At 40.5% G+C, this 21,236-nt stretch overlaps 1 protein-coding gene across 2 annotated transcripts in view; it reads right to left on the reverse strand.

Annotated features, from left to right (window-relative positions):
• mgat5 (alpha-1,6-mannosylglycoprotein 6-beta-N-acetylglucosaminyltransferase) overlaps window positions 1-21,236 on the reverse strand; it is a 104,363-nt gene that overhangs the window by 35,001 nt on the left and 48,126 nt on the right. For both annotated transcript variants that reach the window (XM_086281539.1, XM_086281538.1), the window contains exons 5-10: window positions 20,309-20,398; window positions 15,941-16,012; window positions 13,060-13,221; window positions 10,119-10,288; window positions 9,511-9,645; window positions 2,461-2,594 (exon numbers count right to left, since the gene is read on the reverse strand). In XM_086281539.1, coding sequence (XP_086137665.1) covers window positions 2,461-2,594; window positions 9,511-9,645; window positions 10,119-10,288; window positions 13,060-13,221; window positions 15,941-16,012; window positions 20,309-20,398 — 763 coding nt within the window. The remainder of the gene's footprint in view (window positions 1-2,460; window positions 2,595-9,510; window positions 9,646-10,118; window positions 10,289-13,059; window positions 13,222-15,940; window positions 16,013-20,308; window positions 20,399-21,236) is intronic.

Here is a 21,236-nt window from a genome sequence, read left to right on the forward strand (position 1 = left end):
AGCCTGGCTATACTCAATCTATCTGCAGTCACTTCAGGCCTATGTAACTTACAAAAATGTGGATTTCTAAGCTGATGAATCCATGAATAAATTACACGTGAAAGACACTAATCCTGCAAACATGAATTCAGATAAGTTGTATTGCCACTTTTTCCTCTCACTGCACTTAAACATGACACTCCTTTTGGCTACATTTTCCACTGCAGAGCTGGGAATACGTCATGGGGGGACACACCTGTTGGCGTTGCGTAACACTGGATCACCACCTCACTTGGCTCACTGTTGCTACTTGTGGAGGAGCTGGTTAGGCCTTTCACAAAAAACAAAAAACCTCCCCATCTCTCTGTCTTTTTAAAACCTAAAGACTTCCAAACAGCAAACGCAGCTCATCTCATTGCTTCATCCTCCATCTTTTTTCTCTATTCTTTAATAGAGCGACAAAGCCCCGCCCACCTAATAACAGGCTGCTCCGCTACCTGGCTAGCTGAACACAGCAGCTGTTGTGTTTTTGTTATTTATGTGAGACGGTGCACATCCTGGGATGCGAGACAAATTTCACAAGTTTTCCCTGACAAAGTGAAATCAAATCAAATGTCACTCTTTTGCGCTGCATGGATCTACATAATTATTCCGTCAAATCTTCAGATCTTCCGATTATTAATGACTCGTGTTAGGATACACAGCCTATATGAATACAATTTGTACACTAGAAAACTCTCTCTGCTTTCCCAACTCTGAAATAGATTAATGAGTTCATTTGGTCTTGTCTTATTGACCACAGGCCACACACTCCCAATCCCCCCCTAGCCAATGATTTATCCTTATAAATGAACCAATCCGAATCTAGCATAAATTATCGAGCCGAACTCAATTACTCCGCTGTTACATCTCCCTTCAATATGTGACACGGAAAAACAGTTTGATACAGCAAGAAATGCGAGTAATCCATTTCAGAGGAGTTCTGACTGTTGGGCTATGAAGCTGTGTTCACACACTGAAGAGCTAATCTGAATCACCATGGTTACAGATTATGTTTAGCAGTGAAAATCAGTACTTCTTAGAGAGCATTTTAAGACAATGAAAAAGTCAAAATAAGGTCACAAATGTTTTGGCTTTCAAGTTAGTATTAAGCCTACATTACTTTCTTTTCATGCAGGAAAACTGAAATTAATATCAACAGGAAAATGTGGGCAACTATAAGACTTTTTAGAACCTTTCTTCATTTTAATTCAAGGTTTAAAGAAATAAACTAAAAATAATAACCCAAAGGAACGCTGAGAAACTCACTGAAACGATGTGAAGCTGACGACGCCACTAACTGTAAAGCTAAAACAACGTGATGAGCAACAGCAGCTCCATATGCAAAAACAATGTGTGCATAATGTGAAAATATTAAATGTTCAAAGTTTCAAACAGCAGACTTCAGCCTGAAGGCCGGTGTAACGCAGCACAATGCGGGGGGGGGGGGGGGGGGGGGTTGTTGTTCTTGTCTCTCATGTCTAGAAGTGAGGCAATTCTGTGGTTTTAACACTCGGCCCAACTGCTGTGCACTTGTTTCACCAGCGATATCATCTAACCCAGCGACTCTCGACTGGATTTTGTGCAAAGGCTCCAGTGTTTTATGAGAAAGACATACCCTATTCAGTGCACAATGAGCTATTCAGGTGCAGTGGCATTCTGGATAGCTCCAGGCCTCACCTCGCAAACGGAGGATTTGTAGGGGTAACATTTCACTTTCTCTTAGCTATGGGGAAAAGGTCAGTACTCCGGGGATGCTGGCTCCCTTTCCTGCCGCCGCTCATCCGTCTCAACAAATGCGGCTGATTCCAGTTACACAGTGATCCCACAGCAGGAGCGATGCGCCCACACACACACACACACACACACACACACACACACACACACACACACACACACACACACACACACACACACACACACACACACACACACACACTACGTCCTACATTCATAATCACAGCAAAATGGAGAGCTGAGTGCCTGACCTCTTACTTACTAATCTGCTTGATGAGATTCCATTAACTCGCACTGTCCTGGATGCTCAGAGCGTGTTTTATGCCTCTTCTTTTTACAGAAACTTCAACATCTAACTGACCTGTAGACACAGATGACAGCCAGGAGTGCTGAGCAGTTAAACTGATTTATGTTGCAAGCGGCCTCCTACGGCAGCTTGACTTTATTTAAACAGCAGTGTGGGTCACTTGGAGAGGTGATGAAATCTTTCATGTCTTAGTGTAAAGAAGACCAGTGTTATTCTCAAACACTAACATTCTTAGATGCACATGATTATCCTGCTGGCTCAGAGATGATGGGTTTCATTACATTAACTATTTTATAAATCCTGCATTCAATCAAATGGCTACAGCTTTCTAGTCCTCTCAGCGACCGTTAACAGTCGGCTTTGCAGAGAGCGGGTGTGCTTAAAATCTGCCGACTTACGAAACATGGTGTTGAACTGCTGCGGGTTGAGGTTCCACTTCCCCCAGGGCGTCTTGTGGCCCTTGGACTGGGCATAGTGAGCGTGGTTGAACTCTGGCTCAGTCCCAAATGAATCCAGCACCCGCAACATGCACCTGTGGAAAAACAAAACAAAAACACACAAGTTTTAATGACGGTCAGATGCACAGATGTATGCATGCATACACGTTGTGTAACATTAAACAATATCAATCACATAAATCCACCCTTGATCTTCCAGAGAACAATACACTAACAGCACAGTGCACGCAATTAAAATTACCAATTTGTGTTCCTGCCCATTGTTTTTAGTGAAGCACACAGAAACAAGCTCATAATTATTTATTTGAAAGGGGACATGTTAAGCTACTCTACTGAGAAAGAGCATGATTCAAAATTTGTCAACATTTGAACTCCTAATCTTTCCATTTAAGCCACCTTACTGAAGAAACAGAAGGCTTTACTAATAGTAGTGTTTAGCTCAAGAAATAAATGCTGAAGTTTTTGTGTTAGCTTTTGAATGACACTATATTTAAATTTGGAGCTTTAAAAAGCTAAAAACAGTCTTTGTCATGTCAGCGCTTGAGACACATATCATCCATGTAAGAAAATGAAATCACAAATATAAATCCTCAGACTATGATACTACGGTTTGTTCTTAAGGTGTGGCTGTGAGGGAACATCATGGCTGACTTAAAGGTCACAGTGTGGGATTAATTAGACCAAAAACCAGGGGAGGGAATTGTAAAGCACTTCCTGACCTTTAGTGAATGCACAGCACGGAGTTAATCTCCACAAACAGATATCTGCATATAAATATGGAGAATCTGTAGGAAAGAAACAGTTTTGGCCCTAGAAGCTTTCTGGTTTCCAGTTGTAGTGTGAGTCACGACTCAGCAGACTACACCTGCATGCAAGTAAACAGTCTGTGTGGAAAGCAAAAGAGGGGGGCTCACTGCTTTTATTACCTTCTTTTAAATGTATTTGCTTCAGTGTTCTCATTATAAACAATGCCTGGTACATGAAAGAAGAAGTGTTGGTTTAGATATCACGTATACATTATTTCAATATCGGGTAGCTACACAGAAGTTTCCAAAACAGCGATCATTGGTCCCAGAGGCTAAATCGAGTCAATGATACAGACTGTATAGAAAAGATGGATGTGGCCAATGTGATGTTATTCATTGGTTTTTAAGCCTGAGTTGGCATTTCAGCAAATGCCATGTCATTTATTTATTTATTTTTTTAGAGCTAAACATAAACATATTGGACGCACTCAGCTTGACAAAGCTACTTGCTAATTCAGAGAAAGCTAACGGGTCAACCACGCGAGTAAAAATAGGACAGCAGCTTCCTCGTATCAACAAAAATGAACAAACAAAAACAAAAGCATTAAAAAAACTGGTGGCTACATGCTGACTGTATTGAATTTTTTCACATTCTATGACTGATTGTAACTTGTGGTGACTACATGGTTGCCCAGAGCTTGATAGCATTGCACACTTTCGCCACTTTTAATTGCGATTTCACAGGTTGCCTGAAAGGAAACAACCTTTCTGCAATCGCTCCAGAGACGTTTTTTTATGAATGCAGACATAATTCCAACATGTAACTATCAGTCCAGATGCAATTGTAATAGCCATGTGAATCTGAGTTAAATGTGAATTTCTGTCTATGCAGACAGCAACAGATATGTGATTGTTGATGATGTATCACAGTTAATTGTTATATTATCAGAAACATGTTGCATCTAATCGCAATTCAACGGCAGATTGAAAGCAGACTGACTCTGTCTTATAGGAACACTTATGTCACATTTAGTGACAGTGTTGGTATGCCAGACAATTTTGCAGGAAAAAAACAACTTAACTGAGAACTTAACTTTATATTAGGGCAGCACGGTTCTCCCCGTGTCCATGTGTGTTCTCTTTGGGTACTCTAGCTTCCTCACACAGTCCAAAGACACAGAGTTACTGGGGTTAGGTTAATTGGTATTTCTAAATTGCCCATAGGTGTGAATGTGAGTGCAAGTGGTATCTGTGTTAGCCCGGCAACAAACTGGTGTTACCGCAGTTACCGCAATACTAACAATAATGCAAAATGTTAAAAATTATAGTAACATTGCATTGTGGGGTATTTCCACCTCTATTATTTGGGTTCATTTTTCATTAGTTAGGCATAAAAAAATCATTGAAAAACATAAAAATTAATATCAAGCTGCTAATCTTGTCCCCACTGACTAAACCCCCCTTCCTCTTTAGACTGCTATGTTCTGGTGGATTTTCTCAGAGGTAACTAAAGTTAAGTGACTTTCACTTTTTGGTCATGGTACAAAACTCAGCATTAATAACTATGATAACAAGAAGCCAGGTGCATATATGGAAGACACACAACCACACACACACACACAGACTTTGATTCAGTCACTGATTGCCTCTCCGCCCACCCAGACGCTGTGCAGCTGGCTGTGTGAACTGTGAAACATCCTGGGAGAGTGAGGAGGTTGGAAACAGATTCGCCAAGAGGAAACTTTAAAATGAAAGCAGCACAACAACATGCCCACATGCTATCTCTAGTCACTCCAGAGGAAAACAACCCTCATCCGTCCCTGGTAGATATACCCTTAACAGATGGGGTAGTGCTGCTGGAGCTGTAAAACGGTGGCCCGTGAGTTGTGGGCGTCATAATGTGGCAGGAGATGAGGCTGTTTAGCTGAAGAAGTATGTACTTGGTGATACTCGCTGCTTTATTTCAAGCTGGGCTATTATTGTTTTTGTTTTTTACAGTATGAGTCCGATTTCCCCATAAACACCAGCCAAATAAATAAATTATGATGATCGCTATAGTAAATGTCAGTTTCCTCTCATATCATGGTTATCTCAGATGCGACACAAACACATCCAACAAACACAGTCAGTGAAACATTTGGTCTTCAGCTGATCTATCTGACGGTCTGTTACAGGTCTGCACATGCCTGAAGCTAAACACAAGAGCTGAATGATAAACAGAGATATGAGTTAATGGTTTGTCTAATAAAAACGTGAAAATTGTAACACTCTTAACTAATTGTTATTATTTTGGGGTCCCACTGGCTGTGAACCATTAATGTTCCTTTATAATAACATAGGCTCAGTTCATCCTTTAGTTCACTGTATCCAGTAAATATTAGGCCATAAAGTAATCGCTATAACATTTCTGACATGCTAAACAAGCTACAAACTGACCTAGTAAGAAGAAAGACAACTAGTTTGATTTTAGTTTAATTTAGCTACCTGTGTTGAAGCTGTACACACAACATTACAAATGATATCAGGATAGAAAAACCAAAATGCAACGCTGTCGCCCAGTCTATGATTGTGTCCCTCGATGTTACACAGTGTTATCAGATTAGGATAACATTAGCAACCCAGTCCTGAGATAAGATTATGACCTGCAGCCAGTCTTGGTAAATTCTTGTAAGGTATATTTTGTTAGACTCAGCCTTTATTGTCTCACTCAACACAAAGTTGAGTTAGTTTGACTCAGTAAGGTCTACATTTCAAATGTTAACTGAAGTAAATGTGAAAAACCTGTTAAGTCTCGATTTAAAGACTAGATGTTTCCATAGATACCACAAATTCTTGACAGTGGCTGTGTGTGAACAATGCTACGATGGCACGCCAAAAATGTCAACGTCTATTACCTACATGTTTCTATTTAAGGACTTGCAAGTCATACCTCTGCACTGACACAGTAGAGAAGGTAAACAACAGCATGAGTCACAAAAAAAACAAACTTGCCTACAAAAAAAAGTTGTCAAAACAATAGAAACGGCAAAATAAATTGAACAAAGGAAGAAACAGGAAATACTTGTATCAAGACTTGAGTCTTTTGTCCCATGTCTTTCACCTCAACCCCAAACAGTTGTGGCAGATGACTGCTGTTTCTTCCTGTTAAACGGGAGTTTTTCCTTCGCACTGTTGCCAGCTGCTTGCTAACAGCAGGTAGTCTGATCGCTGCGGTTTTTTCTTTATTATTGAAAGGTATTTACCTTACAACCTTGAATAAACAGGCTGCTCCCTCGCCACAGGGCTCACTACAGCAGGTGGCTCTGCATGTCTAATTTGTCAGAGATTTAAGCTGGACTCCCTTCGTGACACAACCCCAGTGAGGAACCATGTCTCTAGCTGGAACTAAACCAGTGACCTGGAGCGAACGTGTTAACCACTAGATCCCTGGAAGCGTGTCTGATTAAGCAAGGCAATGAAAGTATTAAATTAAATTGAACGATAGGCAAACACCTGTTCTAGTTTTTACCAAGAAAATAACAACTTGGAGTATTTTCATTACAGAGTAGTATGAAACATAAAGACTGATGGCAGGAATAACAAAACAGCAATCACAAACAGCTTGGACAGACTTGTTTGCTTTGTCCCATCACAGAAAAAAAATATGTGTTATTATTAGAGTTTATTGCTTTTAAGAATTTGGGGTCTTAAATGAAAAACAAAAAACAAATCTGGCTTCTTCTGTACATCGGGTACCTCCCTGCATGAATATAAAGAAAATAAACGGGATTGTGGGATTCTCAGGCCTTAAAAGGAAGAGATATTATTTCCCAGACTCTAAGGTTACACTTAGTGGAAAATAACTTTTCAGCCTGCACTCCAGGTCTTCTTTCACAAAAGTGCATATGAAGTATACAGTGACACAAAGCGCTTTGACATAACTGTTCAATAATGGTGGGAGAATTAACACCAATAACATCATCTGGACCTTAATTATACCTGAGGCTAAGCCAATTTCCTCAGGGCATAAAGTGAGCGGATGCAGGTTAAAGTGTTCAGTCTCACACAAACAAAACCTGGTGACAAGCAGGAGGAACCGACAGAGCTATTACTGCCCCAGAGTTATTGTTCCTTCTTTTTTCCTGTCAGTCGGCGCTGACAGGAGGCTCTTTTCAAAACAAACCGGGAAGGCCTAATCTACAGTCCTCAGTGGAGCAGTTGGGGAGACAGAATAGAATTGGTCACAACATCATGAACAACAGCTCCTTGGGCCTTTTGGGAAATTGTGGCAATGTATGAGCAGAAAATAGACTCTTTGTCACAACGAGTGCCAGACAAACCTCGACCCAGCGACATGTGCCTACGTGAGGGAAGCTGCTGGCAGCCACAGTTGGCAGCAGTGGTGTCCAGATTTTTACATGAGGAAAGAGAAATGATATGAGAGCCCTCGATAGCTATACATGATATTTAACTGATAGCTATAACAAAGTAAATGACATGAAATCTAGTTGTTTAATGTGACCGATTTTATTTTCTCATTAATATTAAGCCCGCTGAGCCAACACACAAGCATGCTGTTTTATGTCTTACTTTGGGATGATTGTTAGAAATCATAATATAAGTTAGCAAGCTAGCAACTTTTAAACTTCTGAAAGTAAATATTTAACTGTAATACATCAGACATCTCTACTTATGAAGGATCGGTACCGATATTCGGTGCCGTAATTGCACTGGTTCTGACATAAACGGTAGTAACCAGACCGAAAAGCAGCGCACATTCTGGTGCTTTATTTCAGTGTTTTTTTTCTTGAGAAGTCATACACTTTGGATTCTAGCCAATCATTTTACCTTTCCAAGGATAGTAAGCGGGCCCAGGTATGTACGTTCTTTTAGAGCAGAGCTACAGATTAAAAATGCCCAAGGCGAAGTGGTCAAAAGTCTGGCTGTACTTCACAGCAAAAGATGCAAACTCAGCAGCCTGCAACAAGTGCTTTAAGGTGATACTGTGCAAAGGAGGTAACTCCTCGAATCTGAAGAAACACCTGCTGACGCATAGTGTTTTTTTAAAAGCCGAGAAATGCACCGTATTTGATAGCTTGCTGCAAGACCTCACACCGAGCACATCTACTGTGGGTGGGTTGCCTGTTATCGAACCCGAGTTAGCAACATCCCCCAAGAACCCGAAGAGGAGAGTCCTGGCCCCTAGCCCTGTCAGTGTAGCAGAAATGATGACGGATGATGATGGCAGCAGCAGCCGTTCTTTTCTGGGCGAGTAGCTTAATGTTGTTCGTGTGTAATTTACGTTGAGTAGGCTAACCACGTTATTACATTAATGCATGTAAGGTGAACTAGCAAACACTGTTGTAGTTACATGCGGCTGTCTTCTTGTTTGATGGCAGATACTCCCTTCATGTTGTATCAACAGAAAAGGCTAACTTGGTTATCATTTTGCAGAAAAAAGAGACTGCTAAAAATAAAAACATAAGAGGTTTTTGGACAAAGTTTGTCTTCTCCATTCTTTAAGCACTGGTTCGAGCACTGTTTAAGCACCGGCACCGTTTCAAAAGTACCGGTTTGGCACCGGTATCAGATAAAACCTAAACGATACCCATCCCTACTTATGAATGATTTTTAGAAATCACAATATATTATTTAAGGACACAAGCTAGCAAGGTAGTAAGCTAGCAGCTTTTAAATTTGTACACTAAATATTCTACTGTAATACATGTTTTTCTCCAAGATTTCTAGTCGTGTTTGAAATAGTCTTACCATTCACAACATATAACACATATGTATACTCTGGAATGATTTTTTTTTTTTTTACAAATTATAATGCATTACTGGAAAACACTACTTAGGAAGCTAGCAAGCTAGCAGCTTCTAAACTTCTGGAGCTTAGCAAGTCAAGAAATTTTAAAAGGAAATAATCTTCTTCCTTCTGGCACCTCCAAGATTATCAATCTGCCTAGGTGTACGCCAAAGGCAACCTCTAACTTGGAAGTGCCCAAAACTGCTGCAGTTCCTCTAATGTCCACTTGAGGTTGGTTAAAAGGCCCAGCTTTACTGGATTAAAAAGCATGTTTGCGACATGGTGGTGCAAAGCACTTCGGCCTTTGTAGCCAAGGATGGAACGAGCCATATGGATGTAAATCCTGGATCCAAATCCCACAGTGTTTACGTTCATGTAGAAACCTGACAGTCAACACAAGGTGATGTAGAAAATGAAGTTTAATGGCCTTCAAATGTAAAATACAAATATACTTACTGGTAGTGGACCCAGGAAGGCCCCAGAGTCTTCTTAAACTGGGTCAGACCCACGATGTCGATGTATATAAGCTCTACCACTTTATCGCCCTGTGTGGGGCAGCTGGATTTGTTTCCCATAACCTTTCGCATGATCCTGTAGAAAAAAGAAAAACAACAACTCTGATTCAGCAAATTGATCCACATGTCAAACTAGTCAGCAGGCAGCCACTGCATTTAATTTTACTAGGCAGGCCATTGATCAAAGCCAAGCACGTATACAACAGAGAAAGGAATCTGTCAAACTCAGGATTAAGGATTGTGATTTGGTTTGGAAATTTTGTCTTACCATCATCATCATCATCATCATTATAATAGAAAAAGACAAACAACTTTGTTTAGTCAGACTGCTGACAGTTCATAATGTGAGCTACTACAGGAGTTTTAAATAAGTTTACACTTTGTAAATAAGATTAATACTAATGTTAAAGGTGTTGGTTTGACTATACAGAGAATTATACCCATATAGCTGCCTTTTACTCAATTATTTATGAACGATCATCCTCCACACGAGTGTTCTTAACATCAGTCCACCTTAAATAGACAGTTTAATAATAATAATAATCTTACTCTTTGAGCTCATTGAGGGAAGCAGAGATGCGAATGTTGTGGCCCAGCAGGTACAATGTGGTTATGAGGTCACTCCACTGGACCAGCTCCCCCAGTGGGCCCCCACTGAAAGCATTTTCTGCAATCTTGAAGCCTGACTCCTTGGTCAGCAGACCAAGATGGACCAGGATCTGACGGAGGAGAAAATAGGAAAATAAAAAGTAAGTGCAGGAACTAATGTAGCGCAGCTTTTCATTTAGAAGATGAGAATACTTTTTAATGTTTGTGAATGTGGAATAAAAGGGCGATCATAAAGTTTATGAAAGACAGCAGTAGAGCAGGGCGATATGGCCAAAAATACTTATCACGATATATATTTGAAAATTTGCGATAACGATATAACTGACGATATAATTGATGCGAGACAAAATACAACTCCACAACATTACTAGCGCAAAAAGACAACCTTCCATTTATTTTCACTTAAACAAGAAGCTGGTTTTTATGTACATTAAAGCTTTATAAAAATGTAACAGTGCAAATGCAAATTCCTTGCTGAAAGTTTAACCAAAAGACATTTCCAGTAGAAATGTGCTGACATATCCTGAGCATAACCATGTATAATATCCACTGAAGTTAAAAAGAGGTGCTTTGCAACATTAAACTGCAGTGTGCAGTACGCATTTTTCGGACCATAAGGTGCACGGGATTATAAGGCACATTAAGCGAAACAAAGCAGTCAGATAAATCAAACTTTATTAAACTCATTCTTCTTGCTTCCTCCACTTCTGTACCATTGATTCATTAATGTTGAATTCTCTGGCAGCTGCTCTATTCCCATGTTGTTGCAGTATATTAATGACTAACCTCATATTGTGGATGGATTATCTCAGTTGTTCTCCTGACTGAAGTTTGGTCCGTTTACAGCATCCTGCCATGCGATTGCATTTGTCTCTAACTATCAGGAACCTTAACGTTAACTTTTATAAGTGGAAAAGTGTTAGTGTTCGTCCTCCAGCTTCACTGTTTATGTTATGCTAACATAGCTGTGTCGCTAGCGATCACGTAGCACATCATTATATACCAGCTAGCCCAACTTCAGTAACCCTACAAACGTCACTGCTGTTTAGTTTCCTGTCTTCATTTATGTTGGAAGTGATAGCAGAGCTGTATGTTTGAATTTTTTCAGAAATCTCTCAGTCAGAACATGCAATATCATGCTTAGGTAACTAGCGAAACTAACGAGCTAACTTCCGCTAGTTTCCTGCTAACTTCTAACTCCGTTAAATGTAATAAATTTTGTTTTCATGGATGCCTGGAAGTTAAACTTCATAGTTACACCTGGTAAAGCAGCAATGCTGATCGTTTTATTAAAGATGAAAGAAGTTTTTAACTCTCAGTGATGCTGCAGTGTTCGTTTGACCAGAAGCATACGGAGTTTAGGACCCAGATTACTCCCAGATTTAAGAGCATCTTAGTCCGACAAATACGACAATAACGACGGCCGCTTGCATGTTCTGCAAAAAAATGTGCTTTGTCGTGTATCTGATGGACAAACACCAAACCAGTTCCACATCACTGAAGTTGCACCATTTTTACAAACCAATTCTGGTTCATCTGTTTCACTCAACAATTGGCCATGTGCGTATGAAAACAAAGGCACTGCGCATGCGCGTGTTACTCATATTCTATCGCGATATTTCATTTTCCTATCGTTGCCTAACATTATACCGGTATTACCGTGAACGGTATAATATGGCCCAGCCCTAGACAGCAGTGACTGAGCCATTTCTTTCTTTCTTGTTTTGACTGTTTTGAGCCACCGTAGCCCACAAGAAGAGTGGACAAATAAAAGACACGTTACTGGTTTCCTATCTAAAATAACTGGTTAGATTATTAAGAGTGCAAAATGTTTACAGTGCTCATTATAATAAGAGGTTTTGCTGTAAAAGCAGTTCTAGTTTTTCCTATGCTGACAGGTGAGCAGTGTCACATGCTGAGAAAACGCACACAACTTAAGTAAAACATGAACACACAGGATGGTTTTCAGCTGCCGAGCGGGAACATAGTGTTCCACAGTGGGAGCTGAAAGTAATAGAAGGCTTTGTTTGAAGTGACCAACACACATTTCACTGCTGACAGCGTGAATTCCTGAACAAATCAGAAGCTGAAATTATCACGAGAAACTGTTCTTTGTCTCATTAGAGACTGAACAGATTCAACAAAGTGGGTGGAAAAAAGCAACGGCCGGGTAAGATCGTGAGATTTCTTGTTTCTTGTACTCTTGAGTTTCACATGAAGGGGACGCTGCCTCACTTCAGCACCACGGTATCAAGGGAGCACGATGTGAATTATTCAGAAGGGCCAAGGGAAGTGTGCAGTTATTCAGAGCTGGGAGCAGCTTCTAGCTTGGGACACAATGGAATATCTGTGTCAGTCCTTTCCCAGCATCAGCTCTTCTCTGAGCAGAAGTGAGGCGGTCTACAAGTGTGTCAAAGTGTGTTTGGGTGTATATCGGTATTGGTATACATAAAGGTGGTGCATTCATTTCAACTGGCTGGTTGAAAGCTAAAAAAAAAGCTGCATCCTGCTGACTTTTAGGTAGATAAATATTAACATTTCACTTATTCAGCTAGAATATTTTTCTGAAAAGCACCAGTCTTCCCTTTTAGCTGACTAAACTTGGGAGTTTCACTGCATACTTTGGTATTGTGCCTCCATCTTCTACATATAATACACAAACAGGACACTGAGCTCACAAAAGCTTTTCATCCATTACTCTGAACGCTGTCTAGAGGGCCTTTCCTGGCAGAGAGGAAGTGACACATTTATGTCGGAGCCTGCAGTTACTCTTTACAAAACAACTGTAGCACAAAAAACAAACAGCTTCTTTTCGTCCCTGAAAACAAAACCTGAGTGGACAAAAGCTCCGGCAAACTACATCATCATCTGTCATGCCCACCTTCTTCTTCCGCCGCTTGCCCAGGTTCTGCTTTGCAGCCAGCGAGCGGATGGCGCTGACCCACGGCTCGGCCATCCGTTTGATTCTCAGCATCATCCAGCGGAACTCCTCCCGTTGTGACATCATCCGGTAAAGCTCCTCGAAACTGGTCCGGATCTCCGCCTGTGTGGAAACGTGGACACAAGTACAGCGACTGTAATCTGATAACGTGTGCGTGTTGGTCCACAGAAAACATGAATATCAACTTCTTTAAAATCTCTCATCAAGACAGTGATTATGTTCACTTTGTTATCTGCTTCACTTGTGTTTCTTCATGGCTGCTTGGTTCTCCTGCTGCAAGAAAATCCCAAAGCAATCTTTAAAATTTTATCTAATGTAATTCAGAATTTGCAATATTGCCTTCCAAGTTGCCAAAGGCTTGTTTTCTTGGAGTGAGCTCCACTAATACAAGATCCCCAGCTCAACCCCAGCACTGTGTAGCTACGATTAAAAGGTTTATCCAAAGTGACTGAGTCTCGCATTGTATCTCCTTGGATCGGCAGATGGATTAAACGGATGGAGACAGAAAGGCAGAGCTGGTCTGCGGAATAGGGGGGTGGATGAATGACTGGTGAATCTGGGCTTTAATGTGCCCTATTTGTCCTTTTTTTTTTTTTTTTTAAAAAGAAACAAAAATCTTATACAGTGAGTTATAAGTACATATAGTGAATTGAGAAAGCACTATACTGTAGTTATGGTTACGGGAACATCAGGTGCTGAAACATTTGGAGCGCCAAGTGCTCCCTGTTACAAACAAATGTCTAAAGGGAGAAGAGGAAGAAGGCTTAACTGTGCAGGGTTTGATGATTCCCACAGAAGAGACATACAAAGCACAAAGAAGGATCACTGCTACTTTTTTTCTGGGGGCACAGATTTCAAGAGACGGGACATCGTCATCAACTAAATGTTTAATAAAAAGGTTGTGAAGCAAAGCGGCTCATGCTGTGAAACGTCTATCTGCATGTTAGTAATCTTGCCTCTGTTGTGAGACTGCTGACTAACTGCTAGTCAAGCTGAAGGATGGAAATAAATGTGAGGTCACAGACGGCCACGGAAAGGGAAATAGTGTAAACACATTCAAATATCACCCCGTCTCATCTGAATATGACGCTGAGCAGAGTAATGTGCTTTGTCACATCTCCCTCCGCTCTCGTCTTTCTTTCCCTTTTCCCTCTTAACCCTCAACCAGTTACAGCAGATGGCTGCCCCTCCCTGAGCCTGGATCTGCAGGAAGTTTCTTCCTGCTAGAAGCCAGTTTTTCCTTCCCACTGTCGCCAAGTGCTGGTTTTCTCCAGAACACTGAAGGGTCTTTCCCTTCCAGTATAAAGTGCCTTCAGGTGATTGTTGTTATAATTAGGTGCGATATAAACAAACCTGAATATAATTTTTAGGAAAAGAAGTGAAGCTGTGAGTGAGGCGGCACTAGTGGGAGAAAGATAGAGTGCTAAGGAGAAACCACAGTGCCATTACTAGCTGCTAAGGTGGCTGAAACAAGGTTGTAGCGAGGCATTAGCATTCCTCATCACGACAGGAAATCGCTTGCACGGATTGAAGCTATTAAAATCTGTGCCTGAATTAAAAACTCCAAAGCCTGTCAAATGGCATGTCCCCGCTACTGATGGGTCAGTGCTGTTGATGCTTCCAGAGAGGGGGATGAAGAGCGCTTAATATCGATTCACCCAAAGCAGAGGAAAAGGCAGGGGGAGGGGGAAGATACAGTAGACTTTGTACAAGCCAGCAAGCAAGCTCTGTAAGTGGGATTTGACTGAGCTACCGCATTGGCACAGATGCAAGATCATTATTTCAGATTTGACCCATGGTTCCATCACTCCGGCTTTCGTCTTCTAGAGGCTAAACATACCTCGATAGCATAAGCTATCATAAGCTATCGAGGTATGTTTACAGTTCAGCTCAGCCCGTTTGCTCATTCGCTGGCTCGATTTTACTTTGATTGGTTGTAAAGGCAGCTTGAAAAGCAAACATTTTAAAATGTTAGCTATTGGTGGACAGTTTTTTATTGTTATGAGACTTGCTTTCACCTGACTACCAGTTCTTAGTATTTTAATGTATATTACTGTCTGCTCTGCGGCTAACGCTAAGCAACTGATATACAGTGCTGAAGAGAAAAAAAGCATTTGCCTGCTTCCCGATTTCCTGTTTTTTGCATATGTATCACACTTATACATTTGACCACATGTGTGCTTAATTTTACTAGCCATTCATTTCAATAGAGCCTATCTGACAAAATGAGGTCAGCTAAAAGGAACAGATCATCAGTATTGGTTCAGTAACTTGCCTGAGAGTACTTCGGCAACCATGCTGGAGCAGCCAGCGATCAAACTGCCAACGTTCTGTTTAACCGATGACCTGCTCTACCTGCATACAGAAACCCCTTATTTCTTAATATGAAATATCCTATAAATGAAGCATAATGGAGTAGGTCTAAACATGTAAGGAAAATTAATCCTAATGATAAAACTTGCCATCACGCATACAAGTATCCATGAAATCCATTCAGTTAAATGGACCACAGCTATGGCATCTGTGTTGTAATGCGACACCCGAACAACCCCGGCATAACGGTGCCTAATAGATATAGGCCGACCAAGTAGATTTTTTTTAATAGTGAGCAACTGCAACTGGTTACTCTCACACAAGCCTATTTTTATAACAACACGAGGGGTTAGTAGCGAGGGGAGACTATTATCTCTCCTGTCTGAGCAGTAGCTCGTGATGTGAGAGCCTCTGAAAGGTTCATCTCGAAGGGCAGCTGAAGTAGTTCAACGGTCCATTGTGTTTTCAGTTTACAGTTAACAGGAGATGTGTGCTGTTTTTCTCTCACCTGGCCTCTCTGGTCCATTTCTTCATTCAGGGTCTTGGCTCGCCAGGGCAGACGAGGACACCAGTTCTCCACCTACGGAAGAAGCCCAAAACACCTGTTCAGTTTACAGCTTTGTTTTTTTTAACCTTTTATCAGACATCCACCGGAACCGTGACACACACACACACACACACACACACACACACACACACACACACACACACACACACAGAAATGTCAATATACAAACTTTGAGTACATTAGCACAACTCTTCACTTTACTAGAGATGTAAATGGACCCTGCTGCTGTTCACTGTTGCTAAACTTGGCCTACTAAATGCCAAGAAGCAACTGCAGGAATCCTCTCAAGTTCATATATATGTGATTATATAACACTTTTCTTTAGCTCTTTGCATTAGACAGCAACTCAAGACAATTTAAAATACTCCTCTTACTTAGAAAGCATTTAATGGATTGGCTGTATGTTTCCAGCATCATTACTGCTTTACATTCTCGACACGACGGTTGTGCTACTGTTCCTCCATTTTTAGAGGTAGAAGCTTTGGCCTTCAAGCTCAACGAGGTTTCTCTCAAACCTAATGGATTCCACTAATGTCCATCTCGCTTCTATTCCCATACCGACCAAGCCAGCTTTCTGCCTTCTTTACCAGTCGACCGCTTTCAGCTCATATACAAAATTCATAAGAGGCTGCTGACCTCTCTGAATCTGAAATCCTACTTTTCCCAAAAATATAACGCCTCAAAACAAAACAAACATGGAAGAGCTCTCTAGTTGAAGCTCAATTTCCAACTTTAGAATTAGATGATGAGACAAATTTAAGGAAAACTCGTCCAAGAGAAACGAAAGGCTCGCTGATCAAACGTAATCAGCTGCTGTGATCTGCGGAAGATCTTTGAAATGAGAAATCAGAGCGGAAGTTTAATGTGAAGCAAAGCTGGGGGTTTTTTAGGGTTTTTTTTTTTTTGGGGGGGGGGGGGGGGGGGGGGGGGCAGACTTTAATTAGAATTAAGGAAAAGATTAGCTCTGTCGCTACAAAACGAGTACATGTCCGTGTTTGGGGCAAAGATAAATCATGCAAAAAATTGAAGGTCTGAAAGTGTCCCTTGAAGGAACTCGTCAATAATGAATAATCCCTCCACCGTGGCTTTTTCCCCCTATTTGCCGGGACTGAAGTGAAGTCATTCTGAATCTCTTTTCATATGCTGCAAACTCATCCCTTGAAGGAGTGCCTCGCACATTACCACATCACCCCCCTCCCCACTGAATCATCTCCTCGTTCTCCCTCACCGTCCTCCTCAACACACTAATTTGCTCTCATGAAAAATGAAATCCCCCTTTTTCCTCTACTTATTTTTAGCACTTCATTCTTTTGTGATCACTCTCAGTTTGCAGGAATGTTGTCAGGCCACTCTGGGTATGCAGTATCCATTTTTTACTGGTTGTCTGAGGTTTTTTGCAGCTCTTATCGTACTTATTGAATCCAAAGAGAACAAACCCAAAGCACAAACCAAAAATATACCGCAGAAAGAGACCATGCAAGCAGCGGGAAAATAGATCAAGCAACTGCAGGTTTCTGAAAAGAATGTAAGACTCTTCATTTTTCGAATATATGCAAAAAACAAGAATGTTTCATCACAACGTTCCTCTGCTTTTAAGGGAACCTGTTATGCGTTTCCTTATTTTATGCAATGCCAAGCAAATCCTATTTGATACATGAGCTTTGAGACCTCTACATCATTGTGATTTTTATGACTTTTTGAGACATATATACAATAATAGTAATAATACATATAGGGCTGGGCGATATGGCCTAAAATTCATATCGCGATATAATTTGAAGCACGTGCGGTAACGATATATATCGTGATATATTCTTTTCTTCTGTATAACGTATTTTCCACACTATAAGGCACACTTAAAATCCTTTAATTTTCTCAAAAATCGAGAGTGTGCCTTATGTATGAATTCTGATTTTACTTACTGACTTTGAACTGATTTCTGCGTGCAGAAATCTGTTAAAAAATGTTTTAGTACAACTTTGGTAAGCCGCACTGCTTGATGGATTGTCAGAGCATTACGGCTGCCGTAGTGGGGAGCTTCGCGGAGTAATCTGGGTCCAAAACGCCGTCTGCTTCAGGTCCCAAAGTCAAACGAACACTAAGAGTTAAAAACGGTCTAAATTCTTTCATCTTTAATAAAATCATCAGCGTTGCTGCTTTATCGGGTGTAACAATTAAGTTTAACATCCATGAAAACAGAATTTATTAAATTTAACGGAGTTAGAAGTTAGCAGGGAGTTAGCTCGCTAGTTTACACCTAAACATTTCATACCATCTTCTGACTGAGACTTTTGAAACTAATTAAAACGTACAGCTCTGCTACCACTTCCAACATAAATGCTGGAAACGTTTGCAGGGTTACTGAAGTTGGACTACCTGGTATATAATGTTGTGCTACGTGATTGCTAGCGACACAGCTATGTTAGCATAACATTAGCACAGTGAAGCTGGAGGACGAACGCCAACTTTTTTTCCACTCGATAAAAGTGAACGTGAGGGATTCTGGTGGTCAGGGACAAATGCAATCGCATAGCAGGATGCTATACACGGGCCAAACTTCAGTCAGGAGAACAACTGAGATTATTCATCAACAATACGAGGTTGGTTATTAATATAGTGCAACAACATGGGAATAGAACAGCTGCGAGAGAATTCAACATTAATGAATCAATGTTACGGAAGTGGAGGAAGCGAAGTTTTTGGCTTTCCCCATATTTCAAAAGTGCTTCATCTCTTTGCTATGACTGTCGCCCGCCATAATTTGCAGATGATAATGGTTTTAGCTGCTGCGATGCTTTCGACCAAAACAGGCGCAGCTTGATGACATCATCAACATGCGCTATCGCGATAGAGCGGTATAGTCAAAGTCTCTATCGTTGGCCAAATTTATATCATTTCTATCGTATATCGTTTATATCGCCCACCCCTAAATACATATTATAATATTCAAATAAGACACAAGCACTTGCTACAGTAAGGAATACTTGTTGCACAAAAATGCTGAATGTAGCAAACATGAAACAAATGAAAACAAATTTTTTGTTTTGCTTTATTTGTCAGTAACCACATTAGATATTTCATTTCAGGCTGTAAATAATGAAGCTGGCTCATCTACAAGGAGCCCCAGTGAGCCAAACGCTCAGAGTGTTTTAGAGACTCTGTTTCAGGCAACTTTCTTTACTTTCAGCTCTGTAGCTCTGCAGTTGCTTGCCACGCCCACAAAATAAAATAAAATCAATAAATAAATAAAATAAATCTGCCCAGAATGCTAATTTAACTAGCATTTCAAATATAAATTCTATTTTAATTTCAGTTAATTTTGTTATACCAGCACAATATAAAATAAAACTTACTTGATTGGTTTACATTCAGTTTACAACAAGCACATTTTCCTTAATGATTAGGTACTTGAACAAATAAGCCTTTGATTTTATATATTTCAGTTACATTTTACAAAAAAATGATTGCTTCATGTTTACTGAGGTTGAAAAAATCATTTTTAGTGCCGTTTCAGATGGGAAGAACTGGGGGGGTTGTGCCATGAGCCAATGTAAACTAAATAAGGATTATTTTGATCTGTCAATCATGCCAAGCTATGCTGGTACAGTCCAATAATAAAAACAGAAGGCTGGAAATAGGTTCACGTATTTTTTAAAGACAGGAAAATGAGTAACTAATTTATCATTTTATATAGTTGGTAGAAAAGCACTGCATTTAAAGGAAAACTCTTTTTATTTACCCAGGTAACAATCTCTTGGGCGATGAGGAAATGAAACAATTATGATTACAGTATGCAGCTCATATGCATCTACTTCAACTTTAAAACTGACCAAAATTAACACAAGAAACCAGTTAAAACAATTACACCATGTTTAGCAGCGTATTTATTTAAAACTGTTCTGCTCGGTGGACAAACATTTATAAAATAATATGAGGATGAAGGTGATTTCTACTCATTTCTGCTTTTTACATCTGAAGGTAGGCAGATTAAAAGAAACCAGTAAAGGAGACAGATATATATAAAAGCCAACTAATGAGAAAACATGCAGACACACAGAGACGGACACTTAGCAGCATACAGAGAACAGTGGCGTATCTGAGGTCCAATGGTGTATCTGCCATCAATAAACACAAAGCCTGTATATAAATGGTAAACAGTAACCAGCTTGTTAAGATGCTGGTCAGGCGCTCATACACCAGTGCTGCTTTTGCCATGTTGATTTTGTACCACATGAAAAGTAATCATGACGATGTAATACAATCAGTCTTTTTTATCTACATTTATTAACACAAAAAAGAAGGATTTACCTCGCTGAGGTAGATGAAGAAGGAGCAGGTGGATCCATCCACGCCGTAGTTGGCGTAGCAGCCGTCAGAGCGCCACATCTCCTTCATCCACTGAGAAAGAGGAGAAGATAAATGTGAGACGGGCATACTGACCCAACATAAACTTTAATGTCACACGTATATTGTAAGAGCCACAGACTGTATATAAAAGACCTCCACTGCTGAAACTACAGTGATCGTATCTGAATGAGAGGGTGATATGTTTGAGAGCAGCCTTACTAACTTTGTGGCAACTAGGGTTGCCACGATTAGTCGACTAGTCACGATTACGTCGACTATCAAAATCGTCGACGACTGATTTAATAGTTGACGAGTCGTTTGAAGCTTTGTAAGATCACAAAAGACGCAGGAATGAGTAGTAGGATTTAAGAGTGTAATAACAGACTGAAACAGAAGATGGCAGCAGTGCATGTACAAGGATGCCAGGTGCCGTTAAACCCCAAAGAAGTAGCTGTGTCCCAGAATTCATAGCGCAGCCCAGCTCAGTTTCCAACAATGGCGGCAGCTAGTTAGTCTTAATATTACTTTTATTACTCTTTCTGGGTCACAAAATAAACGTTTAGCATATTTTCAGGCGAGAATACTTTCAAAAGCGCTCCGACTTTTTCAGAGACGTCTGTCACCCACTAGCTCGATAGCTAGCCGGGGGCAAGGCTCACTAGAGCCCGTGAGAACGCCGGACTCCCGGCAAATCGTCTTCAAACCCACCGCCGTCTTTCGCTACTCAGGTTAAACATATATAAGTGACTTAGATAACTTAAAAATGTTATGCTGGGCTTTTTTTTTTTAGTATTTTATTTGTTCCTGAGTAAATCGGTTTGGCTGAGATTAAAGTTATAGTTTTTACACAGCTGAATAAACGTCAAGCAGACAACTGATTATCAGAAGT

This window comes from Aulonocara sp. 'chitande type north' Nkhata Bay, linkage group LG23 (genome assembly GCF_057382095.1).
Source record: "Aulonocara sp. 'chitande type north' Nkhata Bay isolate Kocher_YH1m ecotype deep benthic linkage group LG23, A_spYH_male_GT1.1, whole genome shotgun sequence".
Taxonomy (NCBI): domain Eukaryota; kingdom Metazoa; phylum Chordata; class Actinopteri; order Cichliformes; family Cichlidae; genus Aulonocara; species Aulonocara sp. 'chitande type north' Nkhata Bay.